The 23,232-nt window shown below is 42.5% G+C and overlaps 1 protein-coding gene across 12 annotated transcripts in view; it reads left to right on the top strand.

The window, feature by feature from the left end:
• The window catches only part of STK39 (serine/threonine kinase 39), a 319,210-nt gene that overhangs the window by 105,055 nt on the left and 190,923 nt on the right, over nt 1-23,232 (top strand). For 11 of the 12 annotated variants that reach the window (XR_016394143.1, XR_016394142.1, XM_089916730.1 and 8 more), the window contains exons 6-10: nt 4,153-4,262; nt 4,527-4,628; nt 7,070-7,203; nt 15,161-15,209; nt 15,312-15,377. Coding sequence is in view for 10 of the 12 variants with exons in the window: in XM_089916730.1 (XP_089772856.1) it covers nt 4,153-4,262; nt 4,527-4,628; nt 7,070-7,203; nt 15,161-15,209; nt 15,312-15,377 (461 nt within the window). In the remaining 2 variants the exon portion in view is untranslated. The remainder of the gene's footprint in view (nt 1-4,152; nt 4,263-4,526; nt 4,629-7,069; nt 7,204-15,160; nt 15,210-15,311; nt 15,378-23,232) is intronic. The other variant, XM_089916731.1, reaches the window with a different exon arrangement.

Here is a 23,232-nt window from a genome sequence, read left to right on the forward strand (position 1 = left end):
AGTTGTGGGGCAGAGAGCAGTAGCTTATTGATCTACCTAACAATTATTGTAAAGCATATTTATCCATGGTAAAAAGAAGTAGAGGGGTGTTATAAAGGTGAAAATAATGTAAAAGCAGGCATAACCAAGAAGCCTGAAAACAGAGCTCCAGAAAGGTTAAGTGCCTTGCTGGAGTCACACAGTTGGGGAATAGCTTAGTCTTCAGCCTAACCACTGAGCATCCTGCCTTGGTTCCTTAGGGCTGCGCTATTTCCTGGCAGATCTGCTACTTGCTAAATCAGGTAGCTGCACCCCAAACGCCTGCAGATCCTCCACAGGGCTTAGTGTTCACATATCAAAACAAGACAATTCCCAAAGTCACTTAAATCGTATGCCACAAATGAGGGAAAGGTGATGAAGGTACATCAAACTTAACCATACAGGGCACCAAGAGTCAGGATGCCAAAGATGCTTCTGTCATTTTTTTGTTTGTTTTTTTTTTGTTTTGCGGTACGCGGGCCTCTCACTGTTGTGGCCTCTCCCGCTGCGGAGCACAGGCTCCGGACGCGCAGGCTCAGCGGCCATGGCTCACGGGCCTAGCCGCTCCGCGGCACGCGGGATCCTCCCAGACCGGGGCACGAACCCGCGTCCCGTGCATCGGCAGGTGGCCTCTCAACCACTGAGCCACCAGGGAAACCCGCTTCTGTCATTAATAAGGACCAGCAGAGTGTCCTCTGCTGATGGTCCTCCCCTTAGTGGAGGGAACAATGCACTGGGATGATGCCAAAGTTGGAATTTGGGAGTAGTGTTAGATGAGGCGGGAGAGGAAAGGGGAGTCAGATTTGCATGTTGTTCTGAGGGATTCTGACTTTATCCTGGGGGAGCAGGGAGCCTTTAAAGACTTTTAGGGAGCCATCAGGCCTATGACATAGAAGTGCCTGGCTGCTGCAGGCTGGTCTGGGGAAAGCAGGGAGGTGGTGACCTCGGAGGCTGCCCCAGGACTCTTGGGCTTAAACCAAGGCACTTACAATGGGGAAGGAGAGAACTGGATGGATTCAAAAGATGTGAGAGCCTTTTCGTTACCAGGATGACCGCACTCTTTCTGGTTTGAGATGCAGTTATTCCTTGAGGCTGACTAACTTGATGTGTAGCCTTTGATTCGACGCTGCCAGAGAAATGTTCATGGTTTCTGACCCACACGTATCTGCCTCCACTCCCCTGGGCTGTCTGGAGGTCCCCCTCAGCAATCAAGGGCACTTTTCACTGTTTTCTGCTCTGCCACCTCCACTTCTCTTGTCACATGTAAGCTGTCTCCACAGCATATACCCGTCTTCCTGTTTACACAAGCACCCTACAAAGTTCAGTCCAAAAGTTCTCTTTCACAGTACATATAAATCTTTTTCTATATACACTGCCCACACGTATGAGCAAATTGTACATTTATTCTGTAGTCATAGGGTGAGTAGATGTTAGGATTGGTGTTTTCTGCTTCCGGAATTTTTCTTCTGAGCTTTAAAGATGTTTAACCGTCTGTTTATGACTTAAAAGTGAGTGTTCTAAGTGGAGTCTGTGAATACAAATGTGAATCAGGAAAATACATTGAAGAGGTATTGTCAATAATGAATTGCAACTATGCATCTCTCTCAGCAGTTTTTGCAGCTTTAAAAGGTCTAATGTAATCAGATGTTTTTGGGTTTTTTTGTTTAATTTTTATTTATTTATTTTTGGCTGCCTTGGGTCTTCATTGCTGCGTGCGGGCTTTGTCTGGTTGCGGCGAGCGGGGGCTACTCTTCTTTGTGGTGCGCGGGCTTCTTACTGTGGTGGCTTCTCTTGTTGCGGAGCACGGGCTGTAGGTGCGCAGGCTTAGTTACTCCGCGGCATGTGGGATCTTCCCAGACCAGGGCTCGAACCCGTGTCCTCCTGCATTGGCAGGCGGATTCCCAACCACTGTGCCATTAGGGAAGTCCCATCAGATGGTATTTTTAAGGAATTAAAAACAATTAATGTTAACAATGGATTTTTGTCTAGATTATATCTTGTAGGAAGATATATGTATATTTGGGGTGTAGAATTGCTTCAACTGCATGGAAAAGAATTTATTTTTCCTTAAAACAACTTTTACCCATATCCATAATTATTTACAGATGATATGTATTTATTTAATATTATCATGTTACACAATTATTTTAATAAAAACAGAATGTTGGATTCACTGTTAAACTTCTTTTCCGAAATACAAATGAGGTTGAAATTTATATTTTCTAAAGCCTTATCGTGTTGTCTCTTCCTCTAGCCAAATATACTAGATACTTACAAATGATTAAGTTGACCTAGCTCTTCTGTAAGAGAATGAATTTTATCTCCTCCTACCTGGAGGAGGCTGGTTCACTGGTTTCAGAGGTTTCTTTTCAGAAAGCTTGATTTTTCTGACTGTAATATAAGAGTTCTAATAGAGTTCAGCACATACATGCAAATTAAATTACATAGCATTTTCAGAATATACTTTTGCTCACTATTAACACGAGAGTAGCAGTTGGAATAAAGACGCCCTTTGTCAATTTTTATTCCTTTGACTTGAAGTTGTAATCCTGTTGGGATTTGAGTAAATTTAAACGTAAATAAAATGGAACAGGCAACAGATTTCAACTCGGGGAACTGGTTCCAGTGTTATTGCATAACTTAATAATGTAGATCTAACGCAAATGCTAATACTTGACCTTGGTTTGTACTTGACGCTGTTCTTTGGTAATTGCCATCATCCTGGCAGTCACCGAAGGGGGCCAGCAAAGGAGAGTCACGTGAGAGCAGTTTGAAGGCGTCCACACTGCATAACCTGCTGCAGTGTTTTGAGGTGTTGACATCCCTTTTTTATAACTGTTCACCAGTTTTCTCTTGAGGTGCCCTTGAGTTGGCTCTTACTGGTAGGTCTGTACTAGCCCTAAGTAGTTGGTAGTTCAACTTACTAACTAATTTTAACCATTAGTAAAACTCTAAGCACAGATGCATGCATTAATAATCACTGGGTATTCCCTCTCTACTTTCACATATACAAACATAATTTTTGCATAAATGCATGCACGTATACAGTATGCTTAATTAATTCATGTCCTCACAAGAGGAACTTCTAATATAAAATGGATGTCAAGAAGAGTATGATTTCATTCTACGAACCTTTCCATCTATATCTACGAAAATTATCCAGAAAGCAAACGTTGAAAAAAACCCAGTCTTTACTGACTGGGCTTATCCTTTGTGTTGATTGCTACGTGTGGGCAAAACTGGGCGTGTTGGTTTTATGTACCTGGGTTTGTGGATTTGCCATTATGATTTTGGCTAAAGTGTTACAGAGCACTGTTCAAGGAAGGGCGTGGGAATGTGGAAGTTGTATGTTATTCATGCTTTATTTCAAGGAAGAAACCCACTCCCCAAACATTGATGATGTGGAATTAAAGAGGCTAGAAAATAATCATAATAAAAGAAAACATAAAAAGAAACACATGCTAGTTTTACTACCTTTGGTGCTATTCTTATAAATGATTTTCTAAAATGAATCTTAGCTAAAAGCTAAGATCCTTTAATTTAGGGCTTTGGAAAGCCCTAAATGTAGGTATGTATATTTTTATTGTAATCTTTTATGGTTAGTTATGACTTGTGATACCTTTTTGGTAGAAAATATAAAAATGATATGCTGAGCTTTTGGACTGGTGAGCTTGCTGACCCATACATAACCTGTGATGAGGGCGTTCTCTGAAGTGTAGGGCAGGGGTACCCAACCCCCGGGCCACGGACCGCTACCTGCCCACGGCCTGTTAGGAACCCGGCCGCACAGCCAGAGGTGAGGGGCAGGTGGGCAAGTGAGCGAAGCTTCATCTGCCGCTCCCCATTGCTCCGGCTCGCATTACCCCCTGAACCATCGCCGTCCCTGCCCCCGGGGAAAAATTGTCTTCCACGAAACCGGTCCCTGGTGCCAAAAAGGTTGGGGAACGCTGGTGTAGGGGATGGCGGGTGGCAGGACTGCCCTGCTGTATGGCTGAGAGAGCTCCACAGTGTTTGGAGCAAGTCATCACCATTGCGAGGCCCATCAGGAAAAGAGATGTTCTTAAAGGCAGAATTTGTAAGCCATAATGTCTTACCTAAAATAAGGGTGATTTTTTTTTTTTTTTTTCCTTTCAGATTTTGGGGTAAGTGCTTTCTTAGCAACAGGGGGTGATGTTACCCGGAATAAAGTAAGAAAAACATTCGTTGGCACCCCGTGTTGGATGGCCCCTGAAGTCATGGAACAGGTGAAATAAATTAATAATAAAAGTGATGTTTTGATTGACATAGTATAGTTGTACAATACATGTCATTAGTACACTAACATTTTGTTCAAATCAATCATTTTACTAGAATGCGTCATGCAAGATTGAATTCCCGATTGCTGGGCCTTAGCAAAGTAATCTCAAGGTTGTGCACACACGGCCGTGGACTTCTGACATAACATGGACCTCGTCATGTATAACATGCCGGCTGTATAATTGTGTTTTTTTCCCTGCTTCCCTTCTTAGGTGAGAGGCTATGACTTCAAGGCTGACATGTGGAGTTTTGGAATAACTGCCATTGAACTAGCCACAGGAGCAGCGCCTTATCACAAATATCCTCCTATGAAAGTAATTGCTATTGGAAATACTATGTCGGGTTTGAAATATGATTTAACAGAATCCATTCTCTTAAACATAGTCATTTTTCTCTTAGACCCAAGGGGAATTAATGGAGGGATGCAGCCAAGTTAAATGTTAGCTGATGCTCTCAGCGGACAGAATGGGACAAAAAGTAGCACAGTTCCCGGCTTTGAAGCTTGCTTTGCGTTCTTAGCACAGAAGAATGTGATCAGATTGGTCGATGGAGGTTGATAGATGAGACAAATGCTGGTCATTACTCTCTCTATCACAGAATACCCCCAGCTCCCCAAGAAAAATCTAAAAATAGATTATAGTGATATCATCTTTACAGATGGATTTCCCAAATTTTCAGGCCTTTTTTCCCCCATGGTCTGTAACATTTCACTCCTGTTCTCATGGTGCCATGTTGGTGACTCATCTGAAATAAGGGAGCCCAGTGTTTTTAGGAACTAACATACATTTGGATACTATTTTTAGATTTTTGTTATTTTATTTTTTTGGAAGTTATTCTTTATTGTTATTATTTTTTAAAGTATTTATTTATTTATTTGGCTGCATGGGATCTTAGTTGCGGCCTGCGGGATCTTTCGTTGTGGCCCGCGGGCTCTTCACTTCGTTGCGGTGTGTGCGCAGGCTTCTCTCTAGTTGCAGCACACAGGCTGTCTAGTTGTGGTGCTTAGTTGCCCCTCAGCATGTGGGATCTTAGTTCCCTGACCGTGGATGGAACTGGCATCCCCTGCATTGCAAGATGGATTCTTAACCACTGGACCACCAGGGAAGTCCCTATTTTTGTTATTCTTTTAACTAGCCTACATCATTATTTCTCTTAGTTTTGAGGTGGTGGGATCAGGGCTAATTTACCCAAATGGATTTTGTTTTGTGGCTGAAATAGTTGAATGGAAATTATGAAGGTATTTTACAGAGAATATGGTCCGTGTTTGTTTCAACTTTTTCCTAGGATTTTATTGGAAAAGCTTTAAGAGGATTTAGAAAAAAAAAAGACCTGAGGATAAAAAAAAAGTTAAATGATTTTACTGATTAAAAAGTTAATACGTTCTTATTGTAGAAAATTTGGAAGTCCAAATAAGAATAAAGGTGAAAACAATCATCCATAATCTATCTCATCAACCACAGACAATCCCTATTAAAGTTTTAGTGTAGTTCATTACATTGTTTTTCTCTATATATTTATATACATATTTTTAAAATAGTTAAGATATGGGGGTTGTGTGTGCACACCTGATTTTGTCAGCAGAAAATTTTAAATTGAGGTGTAAACAATTGAAGTGACCTTTTGGGGAAAAAGCACTGAAACAGCGCTGAGGACTTTTCTTTCATCTGGTTTTTCTCTATTATTTTTTCTTATTTCTTGTTTGCTCTCTTTCCCTACTTTTTAGTGTTTTCCACTTGAATCCAGTCACATTGCTAATTCTAGCCTAAAGTCCTGCAGGACTTTTCTTATAATCTCACAGGTCTCCCACTTTTCTTCGGTTTGCTATTAGCCTCCACAAACAATAAACTGTCACTTTAATCCTTCATCTATTCACGCATCTGAAAGTGTTTGAACAGTGTCTTGGCGTGTATAGCATTTGCATAAATTAAGGCTGATGTATGCATTAATGAGTTTTTTTTCATTTTATAGGTCAATAGTTTGCTACAAATTCTACACTTTTTTTTAAAAAAAACAAATAATTTTGACGTTAGTGTGAAAGAATGGAATTTTTCACCTTTTCGATGTGAAACCTGTGTTTTGATTTTGTTTTGTCCCTTTCCAAAAGCAGCATGGACTTTTGTTCTGGTTATGGTTTTTAGTAACTCACTTGTGTCCCAGCTATCTTTCAGTGTCTTACTGTCTCAGTTTTGCCAAGCCTTTGAGCAATTTTCTGTATGTTTTTTCATTTAAAAAAGAAAAAGGGAGACCATGTGTTACCTCTTGGGATGTTGTGGATTTATTTTTAGGGCTGGTAATGTATTACAGAAGCCTTGAGTACAGGCGGTCCCTTACTTAGGAATAACCTGTATACGTGAACATTCCCTGCTGCTCTGGGCCTCTTTCTCTACCCTCCACTGCCCCCTTTCCCAGCCAGAGCACAGCCTGCACTAAGCTGGTGCTGGAGCTATGTGCTCCTGCAGGCCTTGTGAGAGCTAGTTCGCAGGAAGCCCTTGTCCTGGCCCCTTTGGGAGAGCACTCTTAACACAGAGCAGATTTTGTAAGTTCTGTCAATGGAATAACAAAAAGGTTAAAGGGCATGTGAACAGATTTGCAAAGGGAACTGAATACTTTGCACACTTTCTAGAAGATGAAAATCATGGGGAAGCACATTTGTACCTAATCAAGGAGGGTCTCTGAGGCTTTGCTGGAAAATGAAAAACTCAGTTGTAGCAACTGCTGTCCTGAGATCCTGTCTTCCTGTTTGTTTCTGCTGCAGGTGTTGATGTTGACTTTGCAAAATGATCCACCCACTTTAGAAACAGGAGTAGAGGATAAGGAGATGATGAAAAAGTACGGCAAGTCCTTTAGAAAATTACTTTCACTGTGTCTTCAGAAAGATCCCTCCAAAAGGTATGTCAAACCGAGTGGATGAGTGAGTGATCATGACTGGGTAGGGTCATGACAAAGCTTGGTTTGTGGATGGGGAAGGGCTGTGTGAGGAGTCCTGAAGTTTAGTTCTATCCAGTTCAAGGGAAATCCAGCTCTGGTCCCCAGATTTCCAACCTGTTAGTGGAAGCTTGGGTCCAAAAGGGAGAGAAGTGAGTGAGGACGAGGGAGAGGCAGAGGAAAATTTTCCGTGTTAATAAGATTGGTGATGCTTGTTAGGTATGGGCTCTGTCATCAAAGGAAGTGAAGGAAAACAGAAATCAAAAGCAATTGGCCGTGGTGAATTCAGAAGCTGAGCTAATATTCTGCACTGTGTAGGTTGCGCTGACCTCTCAGGATTTGAATATCCTGCCAGCTCCAGTCTAAACCAGGCAGAGCTGTTGCATTTTGCATGAGCTTCCTTTGAGTTGCAGAACAAGTTGTTTGTGCTGTTTAAAAGATTATCAGTAAAGAAGATTAACATTTTTACATTCGAAAGATTAATCATATAAATAGAAGCAAATGGTTTTAAATTAACTTTAGTATTTCCTCTTTATTCTTGGGTTATTGCCCTGCACTGTGGTATGTCTGTTTTTTTCTGAGTTTTGTTTCTTCTTCTTCATTTCTGTGAGTTTGAAATATCCTGGGTAGTGATAGTAGAGCCCAGTGTCCTTTGTCACTTGAAGGAGAATGTTAATGACGTGAACTGAGCATAAACCTTGGCTGGGGAGAGTCCCCTTGTAGTGCTTGGCTGTGTGCTGCATTGTCCTAACATAAGGTAAACTTGGATTACACACCTGGAGAGGCTGCTGAGAAGTTACTGGCTACCCATATCCACCCAGGACTCCAACTTGATACTTGACGTTCTAAAACATAAAAGCTGGCTTCTCTTCTGGAACTTTCTTTTTCAGGGAAGGACCCTGCTTTTTGAAGGATTCCTTTATCCTTAAGTTCTTGATGAAACTTAAGCCTTTTGCCTTCACACAGTGATCTACTGTTTGAGCAGGCTACCCTTCTCTAGAATAAACATAGTTTCCATTATTATACCTGTTCTTTGTAGCAACTCTGTTCATTCCTTTACATTTTACTGAATTTGCCTTGAATCTTTTCTATATCAGTTAGTTACCTCTCTCATGGAGCCAGTTCTAAAGACTCTTTGCTCTTAAGCATCTTGAAATTATTTATTTTAAAAGGGGTGCAACACTTGCTTGCCTTCCCCTTGTATTTGGTGTCATCTCCAAACATGAGTTTTTAGCATCACCGAGGAGACAGACTTTGATCCTCTAAAGCCCAGTGAGAGAAGAACTCGTTTTCCCCTTTAGAAGGACTGGGTTGTGACTGATGGTCTTTGTGATTCTCAAAATAGTTGAGATTCCACCTAGTGGTGATGTGTAATGCCGCACGATTCCAGCTCTTTCAAAAAAGGATTCTGTAGGGTAGAACTGTTAGTGTACTAACGGATAAATGTATTTCTTTAGGAGACTTATAATTTGGTCAAAATAAATTAGATTAGACCGTCATACATTATATTTAACAAGCCATCCTTACTTCTCAATAATCTTGAAAGTCTTTCCAGTTTTTATTTATTATATGAGCTCAGATATCAGGTTCCCACCACCCCACCAAACAACAACAATAATAACAACAAAAGTTTTAGAAGAGAGCCGTACAGAATTTATTCGAATTCTCACAACATCTTTCCCTCAGAGTATTCTCTTGGTAACATTATTGATTTACAAAGTATTAATAGGTTAAGAACTTCTGTTAGATACTTTGTGTATAATGTAATCTGTTCTCACTATTGTGCAGTTGTCCTCTGTAACAAACAGAGAGTGTCACTGGTGCACAAACTTCCCAGGTGGTTTTTTCTTGTAATGAAAAGACACGACGCGGGAAGTTCGGGGAAAAAAGATTCAGGAAATGTGAGAATGGAAAAAAGCAATATTATAATTGTTGAATTATTTATTATACAGGATGCAATTTAAAAATATGTATTCATGACTGAATTAATAAGTAAACATCTAATTGCTGCTCAGGTCTGAAAGAAACCTGTGAGTATTTCTTATCTTCTCTGCCTTTGTTTATATTGTCCAAAGATTTTTTCCTCGTCTCCTGTCCCCCTTCTACCTGTCTTTCAATACTTAGTTCAAAGGCCCCAGGTTCTCAAAGTTAGATACATCTGGGTGCGATTCCTAGCCCTACATCATCTGCATGACTTAGTTTCCTTGTCTGTAAAATGGGCCTAATAACACCACCTCATAGGGTTGCCATGAGGATGGAGGTGATGCCCTTAAAGCAGAGAACAGTGCCGGAGCATTCCTAAGTATTCAGGAAATTGGGGTTGCCATTCATTATTTGCCTTTTCTTCCTGACCAAGTAGAGTTGTTGCAACCTCGAGCTTCCTGCAGTATGTTGATGATATGTCTCTTGTAGCACTTATCACACTGTGTACATTTATTTTCTTAATTATTATTATTATTTTTCTGCGGTACACGGACCTCTCCCGTTGCGGAGCACAGGCTCCGGACCCGCAGGCCCAGCGGCCATGGCTCACGGACCCAGCCGCTCCGCGGCATGTGGGATCCTCCCGGACCGGGGCACGAACCCGCGTCCCCTGCATCAGCAGGCGGACTCTCAACCACTGCGCCACTAGGGAAGCCCTGTGTACATTTATTGACTTACATATTCAATTTCCTCATGAGTTTCTGAGTTTTTTAGAAGGAGAATCTGTGCCTCTCATCTTTCTGTCTCTCTTTTTGTCCACAGTGACTGGTCTGTATTGCGTACTCAGTGGTATTTCTTGAACACCTGCAAACAATTGGGAGCTTGCAATTTGGGGATGATTTGGACTCATTGAAAAGAGTTTCGGAACCAGACCAGATTGGAGTGGGTTGAGGAGTGAAGGCAAGAGTTTCGATCACTGTATTTATTTCTGTTGCCAGCATATAGATCCTCTGCTTGTAATCTAAAAGCAGTTGACTAGTACTGAAATCCTGGTCTTGCTGAGTACCTTTTTAGCAATGAATGAAAACATACATCACAGGGGAACAGTGACCAGGACAGAATCATTCCTATACTGGAGCCCTCAGGCTAGCTGAGAAGGAACTGTGCTTTCTGTCAACCTTGAGAGCTCGTGGAACTTTCCTGTTGCCTGAGAGCTGGGTGTCAGAGCTGTTTGCCTCATCCAAGTCTGTGCCCTGCATTTGCATAGGTAAAGATTTGCTTATATTTGCACAGCAGAACATTTTGCTATTCTTAAAAAAAAAGAGCCTTAATCTTGGAGGTTATATACTTCATATGGATGACAACTATAAAAGTAACTATCATTTTTTTGGAGCAACAAAGGGGTGGTTGTTGCATAGATAAATCCACTGGAAACAAATAAAACTTGGACTGTTTCTTCTGAGGGAGGGGGTGGGGTGAGAAAATGCAGCTCTGCCAGAGGTCAATGTATTGTTCTAAAAATTTGCATTTTAGTTTCTATTTAAACTGTATCATATTCATCCTGAATCCTTTGAAAATTATTTTAAGTCTCAGTGGACTTTGGTTCATCCATATGTATTGGAATCCTTTAAGGGATTTTCTTCTGAGAATGTTGGTACTTGCAGACTTCCACATTGTTTTTAAGGATTTAAAATTGAATCATTATTCAAAGTCTGGGCCATCATTTTGGTTGCTGGTATAGCATTTTAGCATTTCTTGTGAAATGGTGTTTGTGTTTACATTATATTGTATTGCTTGATAATTGTTAGTGGACATGTAAGACAAAATGGTGCTTGCAGAATTCTTTCTTCTGTAGTACTCGGCTAAGAGGCAGGCAGCACTGATGGTTCCACATTAACCCTACACTAGTAATTTCTATAGCATAAGACTAAAACAAACAAAACACGCAAAAACCCTAAAATCAGATGGGCAGCACACATCTTGGCTTTTCTCATACCTTCTTTTTTTTTTGCGGTACGCGGCCATGGCTCACGGGCCCAGCCGCTCCGGGGCACGAACCCGTGTCCCCTGCATCGGCAGGCAGGCTCTCAACCACTGCGCCACCAGGGAAGCCCTCTCATACCTTCTAATCACTTTCTTCCCTTCCTCGTTTTCCTCATTCTTTCCACTTCCAGTTTTCCATGCTTTTTATGGAGATAGTTTGGCATATGTAGGATTCAACTCCAAAATTCAACACCTGCTATTTAGTTCTCTGTATAGAGTAGGAATTACCTATTGTTTAACATAAATATTAAGCCTGTTAACAAAGGAGTGTGGCTTCTTAAACCACTTCTCCTTTCTCATGCCGTTGTGTTTCTCTATCTGTTGATGAAGGCTGAGGGTGGAGTCCAAAGGAAAGAGTTTTCTCTGCAGCATGCTTTTCCCCTTTACAGTTTTGGTTACTATAGAAATGACCTTGCTGGGAAAGGGAAAGTATTCCCAGCCCTGTGTCTCCAGGTATGCCTGGCATTTCCCAGCCTTCTCTCTACATGGGTCCTACACTTGACCCTGGGTTGAGGAGGGAGGAGGTGGGGTGCGGAGGAGAGAGGGGATTGTCTGTGGCCCCCCTCCTCAGTGCCTCCTGTGCACAGACGCATCCCTCGCCTTTTGTTTTCGGTTAGCCTGAGTCTTGTTTTCATTACGTCATTCTCCTGCTCTCTACCTTATTGAGTAGATGCTTAGAGTGCTAACTCTGGCTCCAGAAGCTGTGGTTCGGGGCTCCGATGTCTAGTGGCATCATTTTTACCCCATATTTGATTATAGCATGAAACTGAGCTGTAGCAGTTTTGTGCTCTGTGTTAGGCTTTGGGGATATAACAAATGAATACTGTGTGGTCCCTTTCTTGGAAAGGCTTATAACCTAGTGGGGTGGAGGCAGGGAGATACAGGAACAGATTATTGCAAAGTGTGGTGGATTGGTGTGTGAGCACCAAGGTGGGAGCAATGAATTCCGCTACTTGTAGGACCTGGGAGAAATACCTCTGAAGACGGATGGCGTTTAAATGGGTTCTTGACTGACGAGCAAAGATATGCCAGTTGGTCACAAAACATTCTAAAGCAAGAAAAGCAGTGTGTGCTTTGTCATGAAAGAGCAAGAGATGGCGGAGACCATCACCATAGCTGGAGGATAGAGTTTACGTGGGGCGTGATGGGAAATGAGGCTGGAGGAGTCGGGATCTCAGGCCACTGAAATCCATTAGGAGGGATAAGAAATTGTTTTCGTTTAGAAGCCAGCTAGGGAGCAGTGTGGGTGATTGGCTGGAATGAGAAGAGAGAAGTGGCAGACAGACTCACCGGGAGGCTGTGTCGTAACGCTATTGACCAGAGGGGATGAGGGTTTCTACCAAAAGAGTGGCCTTGAGTTCCTTCATCATCTTGATTTTCTTAGGTTTCTTTTCTTTTCACTCTAAAAAGTTAAATCTAAGTTATTTTGTATGCCTCTTGGTTTTTAAAATTTGGTTTCATGTGATAAGGTACCAAACATGGTCAGTCCCTTGTGTAATGGTTCCTCTTATATGTTTTCTCAGTAGCCCTCTCCTTTCCCCAAACACACTTCATGTGTTTGAATGTTCTGACCTTCCTCTTACAGTCTGACAGCACCCTCTAACTCTTATCTGCCAGATTGTAAGTTGCTGAGGGTAGTATTTATGTCTGTCATAGTCATTAGCGTGGGCCTAGCACCTAACATGATGCCTGACAAACAGCAGGTGCTCAGTATATAGTTACTGAGAGAATGAAATGATGAGTTTGGCGTAGCTGGAAGCCCAAAACTTTGCCAATAATCACTAAGAGTAGTCTACATTAAAGAGACAACCAAAGTTAAATCACTTCAGTTATACTTTTTAGTTCTAGTGTGTGGTAAACAAGGTCCAAAAACAAGGTCCAAGGTACAAATTCATGAATTTGAACCAGCTTACCAAGGGATATGGAACACAAAATGTAAAGCGTGGCCCACCTGTTGTTTAGACCTTTGTTTACTCCAAGCAGTTAGCAGTTAGGGGCTCTTGGTTGCAGTGGCTATGGCGATTTGGGGTTCTTTGTTAGGTACCCCTAACCAGTGTTCCACTTGAAATTGAGGAAAAGAGCAATAACAATTGAAAGAGAAAATTTCTTTGCACAGAAATACGGTTTATGGCCCCTGCAGACTTACACAGTTTGTATACCGTTGCACTTAATGATGTTTCCTAATTCTTTTATACGCTTGGGTTTTGTCCCTGGAAAAATTTTAGTGGAGCTTCCTGGTTCAGAGCACTGGTTTCCAATCTCTTCAAGTGTGAGGACTCCCTTTAAACTTGGATCCCCTTAACACAATAGTCATGGTCCCTTTGGCAGTCACTGCCTGAGAGGAGACCTAATGATATTCAGTCATGCTTCCCTCCTCCCTCCCAGTTTTTTATTATGAAACATTTAAAACATACAGAAAAGGTGCAAAAATTGTACAGTGTTTGCTTCTACACCAACACTGAGATTCAGCAATTATTCACATTTCCCATATCTGCTGTCCCTGTTTACCCACATTTTATTTGCTGAACAGTTGGAAAATAAGTAACAGACGTAACACCTCAGCTTGCATTCCCTCCAAATACAGACACGTTCCTACGTAACCACAATGCTTTTCCACACTAAGTAAATGAACAGTAGTTTCCTAAAATTGTCCTATACCTAGCACACTCACCTATCTCTATTTCTAAATGTCTCTTGCAGCCTCTCCCCGTCCTGTTCAAATCAGGACTCAGGAGAGGGGCATGTGTTGCATTTGGTTGTATGTTTCTTTAAGTCTGTTTTAATCGAGAACAGTCCCCTCACTCTCCCCTTTTCTTCTATGACACTGACTTTTTGAAGAGATCAGACCAGTTGTCTTGCTGACTGTCCTATCCTCTAGGTATAGGTGATTCTTCCTGCATGGCTGCGGGAACTATTGATGAAAGAAGCTATTCTTTATGGAAGAGTGCCAGTTATTAAACGTAGAAGGAATGAGAGAAGTAGAAAATCAGTGTTCTGCCACCTCCAATGAAATAATTATTTAAGGCAAAGATGCTAAAATCATCAGGTGAAAGTTTCTCTGGAACAGGATATTCATATCGTGGCAATGTGTTATCCAACAGAATACTTGCCAGTTGCAGTGGCGAAAACTTACCTTTACCATGGAGAGATCTTGGGCCTGGGGACCACGCGGTTAAACTTAGCATCCCTCCCGCTGAAATAACCTATCATTATGTGCCTCCCCCATGCTGCAGTAAGATGTGTGTCATCTACGACGTGTTCTTCCCCCAAATGCTTGTGTCAACCTAGCCAAGCCTTCAGACCCAACTTGCGTTTTATGGGAAATACAGTACAGAGAAACAAGTTAAATGACACCATGAGGAAACAATCAGACCAATCCCATAATGCTTTAAAATGAATTTGCATTCTGTTAATCACCATTCTATTAATTACCTTCCCCTGAAAAACAATAGTCCATGGACACTTGAGACCGGGTTACTCGGTGGCCAGACAGAGCTCGTACACATGCCGCGTGGTCCCCTTGCAGAAACCTTCTGCTCTTGGGGAATCATAGAACACAGTGGACACAGTTTCTTCGATAGGGTCATATCGCAGCTTGTACTGCTTCTTAATAAATACAGGGATTTAGCTCACAGACGTGTCAGTCTGCCACCTTTTAGAAACACTGAATTCACTTAGTGAAGTGTAAGGATGAAGGATGGAAGATCGATCATGCCCCAGGTATTTCACTTACAGGAGTTTATGTAGAGGCGGAGTTTTGCAGTAGAGGCGTTTGGAAGGAACTGGAAAATTGGCACCATTTAATTTGGTGCCAGCTTATGATTAATTTAGTCTGTGGCTTTGCTATTCCTGAAACTGGTCTTCCAGAAAGACTCTAGGATTAACTTGTTTCGTCAAGGCAGTGTCTTTATTGAGTGGTCATTGTTTCAACTCTAATTTATTATTGATCTTTCAGGCCCACAGCAGCAGAACTTTTAAAATGCAAATTCTTCCAGAAAGCCAAGGTAACATGCTTAAAAACCCAAGTAAATCTGCTATTTTGAAATCACTGTGAATTTCAGTGTCTTGTATTTGATGTTAAACTGTTGGGAATATTTGTTTTGCAGAACAGAGAGTACCTGATTGAAAAGCTGCTTACAAGAACACCAGACATAGCCCAAAGAGCCAAAAAGGTAAGTACCGTGAGCCCTCCTGCCCCAGTGGGAGCTGCTCCCCATCCAGGGAAATGGAGCCTACAGAAAAATAGGAAAACGATTTCACGTACTCAGGATATGTTATGTAGAGGTTATCTGACCAGCGATTACTCAGATAACTGAGCCTTTTGGTTATCTCAGCCTGCTGCTGTGTGTTTGGGTGTGAAGCTCAAATGACTTCATCTTTCCACTTATCGGCCTGTTTAAGGAAGGTCAGAGGGGAGGGGCTTGTGTTGAGGCTTAAACACTGGAGAGGTAAAATATCTTTGAATATCTTTTGGGGGGCGGTTTACTGAAGAGGAACAGCCATTTTAAATCAGTTTGAAATGACAAAACGAAAAACAAAACTTTTTTTGTTTGTTTGGTTTTTTTTTACGGTATGCGGGCCTCTCACTGTCGTGGCCTCTCCCGTTGCGGAGCACAGGCTCCGGACGCGCAGGCTCAGTGGCCATGGCTCAGGGGCCCAGCCGCTCCGCGGCATGTGGGATCTTCCCGGAATGGGGCACGAACCCGTGTCCCCTGCATCGGCAGGCGGACTCTCAACCACTGCGCCACCAGGGAAACCCAAAACTTTTGTTTTTAATGGTTATTTTAAATATCTGTGGGATATGGGTTCTTTCCTCATAAAAGACCCATGTATTTTTTTGTAGTCTATGCTGTGTGAACTAAATTATGCTAATAATTACCTGAAAAACTTTGCATTCTAGTATTTAGATTTTTTTTAAGTGGTATGTATGTGTGAGTGTATTTATTTATGTGTTTTTACCCAGAGTTTTATTTATTTGTTATTACAGATTTCATCATGGTATGAAACCTAACAAAATTTAACCTCTGGTTTGGTTTGGTTTAGTTTGATTTGAAAATTATATTAGATATTTATAATTTAACATATTGACATAGTCAACAGGTTTAGAAAGAGGAAGCTTCTTTGTTTTTTGTTTTCCTTTTTACAATTAATAGTTACAGGGAAAGGTGATATGAATCTGAGTTGTCTGCTCTGTAAATAAAATTGACAAAGAAATAGGCATGAGAGATTGCATCTCATCATGCCTAGGTGTGGGTAACTTGGAATGTTAACTTCCAGACATTGCCCTTTCGAAAACATTGGATATGGAACACATTTAGCTGATGCTTTAGAATTGCTTTAAATAGATTTTAAAATAGACTTCAAGAAATGACCCATTCCGTGTGGGTATCGAGCCCCTCTCCTGGACCCGCAGAATCCTTTGGAGTGGGCTGGTTCCCGGGCTGTGGGCCTGGGCCAGGAATGGGGGATTGCTGTGCTGACTCTGCAGCCCTGAGCCACAGTAGGCCTCTGGGACAGCTCAGAGGGAAAAGTGAACCTCTAGCGATGGTCCATCAGAGTGGCACATCCCACGGGGCAGCGCGGAGAAGCAGAAGCTTCAGTTTGAGGCAACAGGAAGTCAAAGTGCCCAACCGAGTGCGAGGGCTCCATCCAGAGGGCTGAAGGAGGTGCCTGGAGCACTTCTCTGGGGTGTCGGAGTCTAGCAATGGGGCCTTTTGATCAGATAACTAAAACGCCAACCAGAGTTGAAGAAAGCTGTTAAGAAAGCCATTGATTTGGACAGTATGTGTCCCCAAAGGACATTGTTTTTGGTTTCCCTCTGATCTCATCCTGTCGCTGTTTCCCGGGAGGAACTTTCCCAGGCCTGCATCCTTCCCAGAGCTCCAACCTCACACCTTCAGCCCCCTGTGCAGTGTTTGCAAACTGTGTGTCTTCCCTCCCAAACCTCATCTCCCTGTGCTGTCTGCTGCTTTCTGAGCCACCCGACCTCAGAGCTCGGGGATGATTTTTAGGCCTCCTTCTTTGTCTTCCCCATCTAAACCCACTCCAGGTCCTCTCCACATTTCCCTCTGCAACGTTGCTTGGAATGTTTCCTCCTGTTTTTTTTTTTTGTTTGTTTGTTTTTTGCTGTATGCGGGCCTCTCATCTGGATGCGCAGGCTCAGCGGCCATGGCTCACGGGTCCAGCCGCTCCGCAGCATGTAGGATCTTCCCGGACCGGGGCACGAACCCGTGTCCCCTGAATCGGCAGGCGAACTCTCAACCCCTGCGCCACCAGGGAAGCCCCCTCCTGTTTTTAATTGAACCTTTGCAGTGGATTTCTAACTACTCTCCTCCCCCACCCCATTCCTCCTTAGACACTAGTGCAAGATTAACTTTCTAATCGTGGCGCTTAATTGCTCAAAAGTGGTTTCCAAAATTAAACAAAAAGAAAAGGAAATAAATCGGGGAAAAAAAAAAGGTTCCTATCAAATAAAGTCCAAGCCCCTTAGCCTTGAATTCATGACACCATTTCAACTTCCCGGCTTATGCAGTTGACCCTTGAACAACCTGCCAACCCTCTGCGCAGTCAGAAATCAGAGCACAGTTTATAGTCGGCCCTCTGTATGTGTGGTTCCTCTGTATCTGTGGATTCAATGAACTGTGGGTTGTGTTGTACTGTAGTATTTACTATTGAAAAAAACCCACGTATAAATGGACTTGTGCTCTCCAAACCTGTGTTGTTCAAGGGTCAACTATATTCTAAACTCCAGCGAAACTTGAACCGTCTATTAGTTCTTACTACATAACCCATACTTTCCTTTGAGATTCCATCAATGAGGAATCTGTTCAGGTTCTCACTTTGTTTTCTTTCCTTTTTTTTTTTTTTTTAATTTAGATTATTTATTACATGTTAGTGTGTTGTGCATTCCAGATTCCATTTTGCACGTATCTTAAACAATAAGCAGCCAGAGTTTCGGGAATTATGATTTTCCAAGCATGTCTTCTGCCCTTTTACTAGCTCCTCAGGGATTGTTATGTCATCCATCCCTTCAAATGGAAAATGGCCACACATCTGAGAGTCACACAAAGGAGGAAAGGGAGAATATAAATTAGTTCTTTAAACATCTTAGTAGAGAAGACAGGGGCCCATAATAATGCTCTTCTGGCTCTCCAGCTTCATTAAGTTGGCTGTTTTCCTGTCATAATTCTCATTTTAAAGTGCACTTTGGTTATCAGCTATACTCTACTCCTTGCCAGTAGGTTCCGTGGCAGGTATACTGTCCTGGTCAGCATCAGTCAGTGTGTGTCTTGTTCGTAGTAAGTGCCCACAAAATGTCTGCTGACTCAGTGAACACATGCTTCAGTGGACCAAGGAAAGATTATTTGAAACTCTGTCTCTCACTTGAACCCTCCAATTGCTCGGCATATACTTGTTCCTAGGCTTCCTGTTAATAATAGACAGACTGCCCTCATTCCCCTGGACTCATGATGTTGATAAGCAACCATACTGTTCCTTGTTTGAAACTCCTCATTCGGGCTTACTGGCCACTAGGAAGTAAATATTATTTTAATTGCCATGTGCGTTGAAAACCTTTGTGGCACTGTGTCTTTGCTTGTCGTAGGTCCTTACAGTGTTGAAGTAAATTTAATTTCAAAGTTGATACAGGGGAGTCCTCAGTGTTATTTGTGTTATTCATCCTTGGACTTGTCTTTATTGGCATCTGCTCAGCTGTCTCCCTTCCTGTTTGCTATGGTGCCCACTAGTTGATGGAGCTCTAGTTTCTTGGTGGGGGTTTGTTCCTTAGACGATAACTGTCGATGTTGGTCCCTTGACTTTTGTCACCTCAGTTTGTTGTTTTTAAAACAGGAACAGACAGTTCATTGACGCTCCAGTGTTTACGTGGCCGCTGGGCCTGTTGACCAAAGCTCAGGATACTTAGGCAGCCATGTTGATTTGAAATTGGTTGTCATAGACCATAGTCTCTGCTTCTCCTCCTTTATGGTAATCAGTATTAAGCGCTGTTTTTCAGTAACGTGAATAACTCTCATATTTAAGAGAGAGAAGGACTGGTACTGTAGCTGCTCTCAGGAGGTCCTGCGGAGCCCATCAACGTGGTCTTCTGGTGTGACAGAGACAGGCTTACTGTATTCATGTTTGCCCAGGATGCGAAGCAGTAGTTGAGAGCCACGTAATTCCATGTGGGTATGTGATCTTCCCTGCATCCACAATGACTCCTCTAAATCAGGAGAAAAAATATTAAAGAATAGAAACAGACCAGTGTGGCTTCTCTGGTAATTTAGTGACATAAAATGATTTTTTTTTTGGATGTATTCATTGCAGAAATCAGGGATATTTGTGGGGTTTTTTGTTTTTTTTCTCTTGAAGGCAGCGTATTTGGTCCATTCTGGGTTCTTTTGCTAAAAGGTGGTGTTGTTTAGGGATCATCTTAATTTTCTTTTGCCTTGATTTTTCTGTCTGTGAAATAGAAATTCTGTCTGACCCCAGGAGTGTGATAAAGGGTAATGGGAGAGTTGATGTTTCTGGACCTCAGCACACTCTGTAACTTGTAAATGAGAGAGTGCTAATAATGAGCCTGAGAACTGGGTGAAGTTCAGCTGTATAACTTCTTTTCAACTTTTCGCTTATCCTTGTGCATGAGAAGAAAAGGCTTCATAGCCATTAGTCCTTCTCATGTGGCGTTTTAGCGGCCTGTCTCCAGCCATCTTTTGAGGTTTGAAAGCTTGACCGCGAGGTGTTCCACCATTTACGCTACTGGAATCACTGGGTGGAGAAGGTGAAAGTCATTCTGTTAGAATCAAATGCAGATTCTTCAGGCTGTGTGCACTTGCTGTAGGAACATCTAAGTGTCCGAGTTGGCTGATTTCTCTGTTTTACGTTAGCAAAATGAACCTTGAGCCACCACACTCACACTCATATCATATACTTTTCTGTGGCTAAAACCCATCGATGCAGGGCAGGGCAGGGGCCAAGGGATGTCTAAATGCCAACCGCTTAGCCAAACGTGTATTGGCCAGAGAAAGGGTGAGGTGGGGAAACGTAATACACAGTGTATCTTTTTATTATGGTGGTCTGTGTTTTCATGGGAAGTGGAGTCACTGGAGGATTTTTGGTTTGAATTTTCTTAATTATGAAATTGAGAAGTTAGGAACGGTTAGTGATTATCAGAAGGAGGAAAGGGGTATTGTATCACTGCTACATTTGGGCGGAACCACTGTGAGTTGGAAAAACTAGGGTGGTATTTGTGGGTACCAGAATTTCTTATATCAGTCTCTAAGATTGCTTTCATATTAAGGACGCAAGGCTGTTGGTTCTTTTTGTGTGTGTGTGTGTGTGGGGTACGCGGGCCTCTCGCTGTTGTGGCCTCTCCCGTTGCAGAGCACAGGCTCCGGGATGTGCAGGCTCAGCAGCCATGGCTCATGGGCCCAGCCGCTCTGCGGCATGTGGGATCTTCCCGGACCGGGGCACGAACCCGTGTCCCCCGCATCGGCAGGCGGACTCTCAACCACTGCGCCACCAGGGAAGCCCTGTTGGTTCCTTTTGATCCTCCTGTGTGTGTGCTTAGGAATCAGTAGGTAGGAATATTACAATTCACATTTATTTAATACTTGACATGCATTGATAACTTTTACTGTTTTTACTTTTTGTTTTGAAATAATTTCAGACTTACAAAAATGATACCAAAATAGTACAAACATTTCTGCATATATTTTTTCTCACTCTTTTTTTGGGAATGTTTCAAAACTATAGACATGATGGGCATTATCTTTAAATATACTTCAGTGTGTATCTTCTAAAAACAAGGACATTCTCTAACATAACAGTATAATTGTCAAAATCAGGAGATTAACAGTGCCAGGATTAATTTTCAGATCTGGTACCAATTTTGCCAATTTTGCCATTGGTCATTTACCTGGTCCAGGATCCAATCCAGAATCATGTAGTTGTTATGTCTCCTTTAGTCTCCTTCAATCTGGAATAGCCTTTCTTTTCCTTTTACAACTGTGACACTTTTGAAGAGTACAGGACAGCTATTTTGTAGACTGTCCCTCAGTTTGGGTTTGTCTGATATTTCTTCACGATTAGATTCAGTGTATGCGTTTTTGACGGGAATATCTAGGAAGTGATGCCACGTTCCTCTTGGCATATCATGTTGATTTAGTCCTTTACTGGTGATGTCGGCACGCGCGTAAGGAGGTATTTGCCAGCTTCTGCACTGTAAACACAATTACCTCTTAATAGGAAGAATTCATTAATACTACATTCCTTCTTTATATTAAACATTAAAAAGTAAAGCGAGTGTCCTGGGTCATTAGTCTCTTTTCAAGGAAGCATATCTGCTTGGTGTCATTATGGTTGTGCATTCATAGGATGCCAATGATAGGATTTCCATGATTTCTGAGCAATCTTGCAGACGAGGAACCCTTTGCTAGCGTGTGACGTTCAGATTGAGGTGGGAGGTGGCAATCATGCTGCTCCAGACTCTGCACCGGCTCTGGAAGCAGAAACAGCTGGATTTGTGTCCTTTGTTGGGTGAGCTGCCTAATCTTTCTGATGCTAATCTGTCAAATGGAGCCAAGGGCAAGGGCGTTGTGCTGCCCTGGGCGTGAGAGATGATCTGCCCAGGGAGTCTGGGGCTGTGTGTGACTCAGAGCCGGTGCTCAGTCCAACAGTGGATGCCGTGACTATCGTGTAAATAAGGAGAATAATTTTTGCGGGTATAGGAGACAGGCATTTTAGAAATATGTAGTGAAACAGGGAGTGAGGAAAGCGGCCTGGTAGCGGGCAGGTGGGGATGGGTGATGTGGGTGTTTCTCTATTGCTGTTGCTTTGGGTGGAATGGAGTAAGAGCCCATGGAAGCCTACAGAAAGAAGGGAAGAATGATGCTCATTATTTCATCACCATTGCTTATCCACCTGTCTTCACGTGTTCTTTTCTGCCCTATCAAAGTACTGACAGTGGGCAAGGGCTAGGGTGTTCCCTCTCTGTAGCAATCCCCTCTACTGGGTGAAGTGCAGGATGTGTGTTTGTAAAGAGCCTAAGAATAGTAAGAATTAAATGCACACAGAGCTGTTATCCTTTTACAGCTTTTAGATTGCTTTCGTATATGCTTCCTTATTTATTTTAAACAACTGTGCTCCAAGACAGGTAGGGCAGGTATTATCATTATTTTAAAATAAATAAATTTATTATTTATTTATTTATTTATTTATTTATTTATTTATTTATTTATTTATTTATTTATGGCTGCGCTGGGTCTTCGTTGCTGCACACGGGCTTTCTCTAGTTTCAGCGAGCGGGGGCTACTCTTCGTTGCGGTGCGCAGGCTTCTCATGGCGGTGGCTTCTCTTGTTGCGGAGCACGGGCTCTAGGTGCACAGGCTTCAGTAGTTGCAGCACACAAGCTCAGTGGTTGTGGCTCGCAGGCTCTAGAGCAGAGGCTCAGTAGTTGTGGCTCATGGGCTTAGTTGCTCCGTGGCATGTGGGATCTTCCTGGACCAGAGCTCGAGCCCATTTCCCCTGCATTGGCAGGCAGATTCTTAACCACTGAGCCACCAGAGAAGCCCCAGTTTTTGTAACCTGTTTCACTGCTGCTGGGGGCACCAACTGCTGCTGTTCCTGTTTCTGCTGCTGCTGTAACAGCTGCTACCATTACAACCACTGCTACCAGTAGTGGACACTGAGGTGCAGACAGATAAAGGACACAGTCCAGCCAGTGAAACTCACCTTTCAGTGGGGGACACAGTGCAAGCATCACAAGACCTGGAAAATTGAAAGAGTAGCAGAGAATAAATACTTTAGGATATGGGCATAGAATATGTACTACAGGAATGGAAAGGGTCATGGAGCTGGTCAATGGGGGGACCTGGGGAGGGGAGAGAGGGAAACTCATACTTACTGTGGGCCTTCATGCACATGCAAAACACTTGGTTTACATCTATCTCATTACTGAAGACATAATAATCAATGAAGTCCTAAGTAATAGGACAGAGGAATCATATGTTAGATTATTAAGATGGGTTAAGA

Source organism: Delphinapterus leucas, chromosome 8, assembly GCF_059928025.1.
Source record: "Delphinapterus leucas isolate spDelLeu-1000000601 "Yukka" chromosome 8, BTC_Dleu_Yukka2, whole genome shotgun sequence".
Classification (NCBI taxonomy): domain Eukaryota; kingdom Metazoa; phylum Chordata; class Mammalia; order Artiodactyla; family Monodontidae; genus Delphinapterus; species Delphinapterus leucas.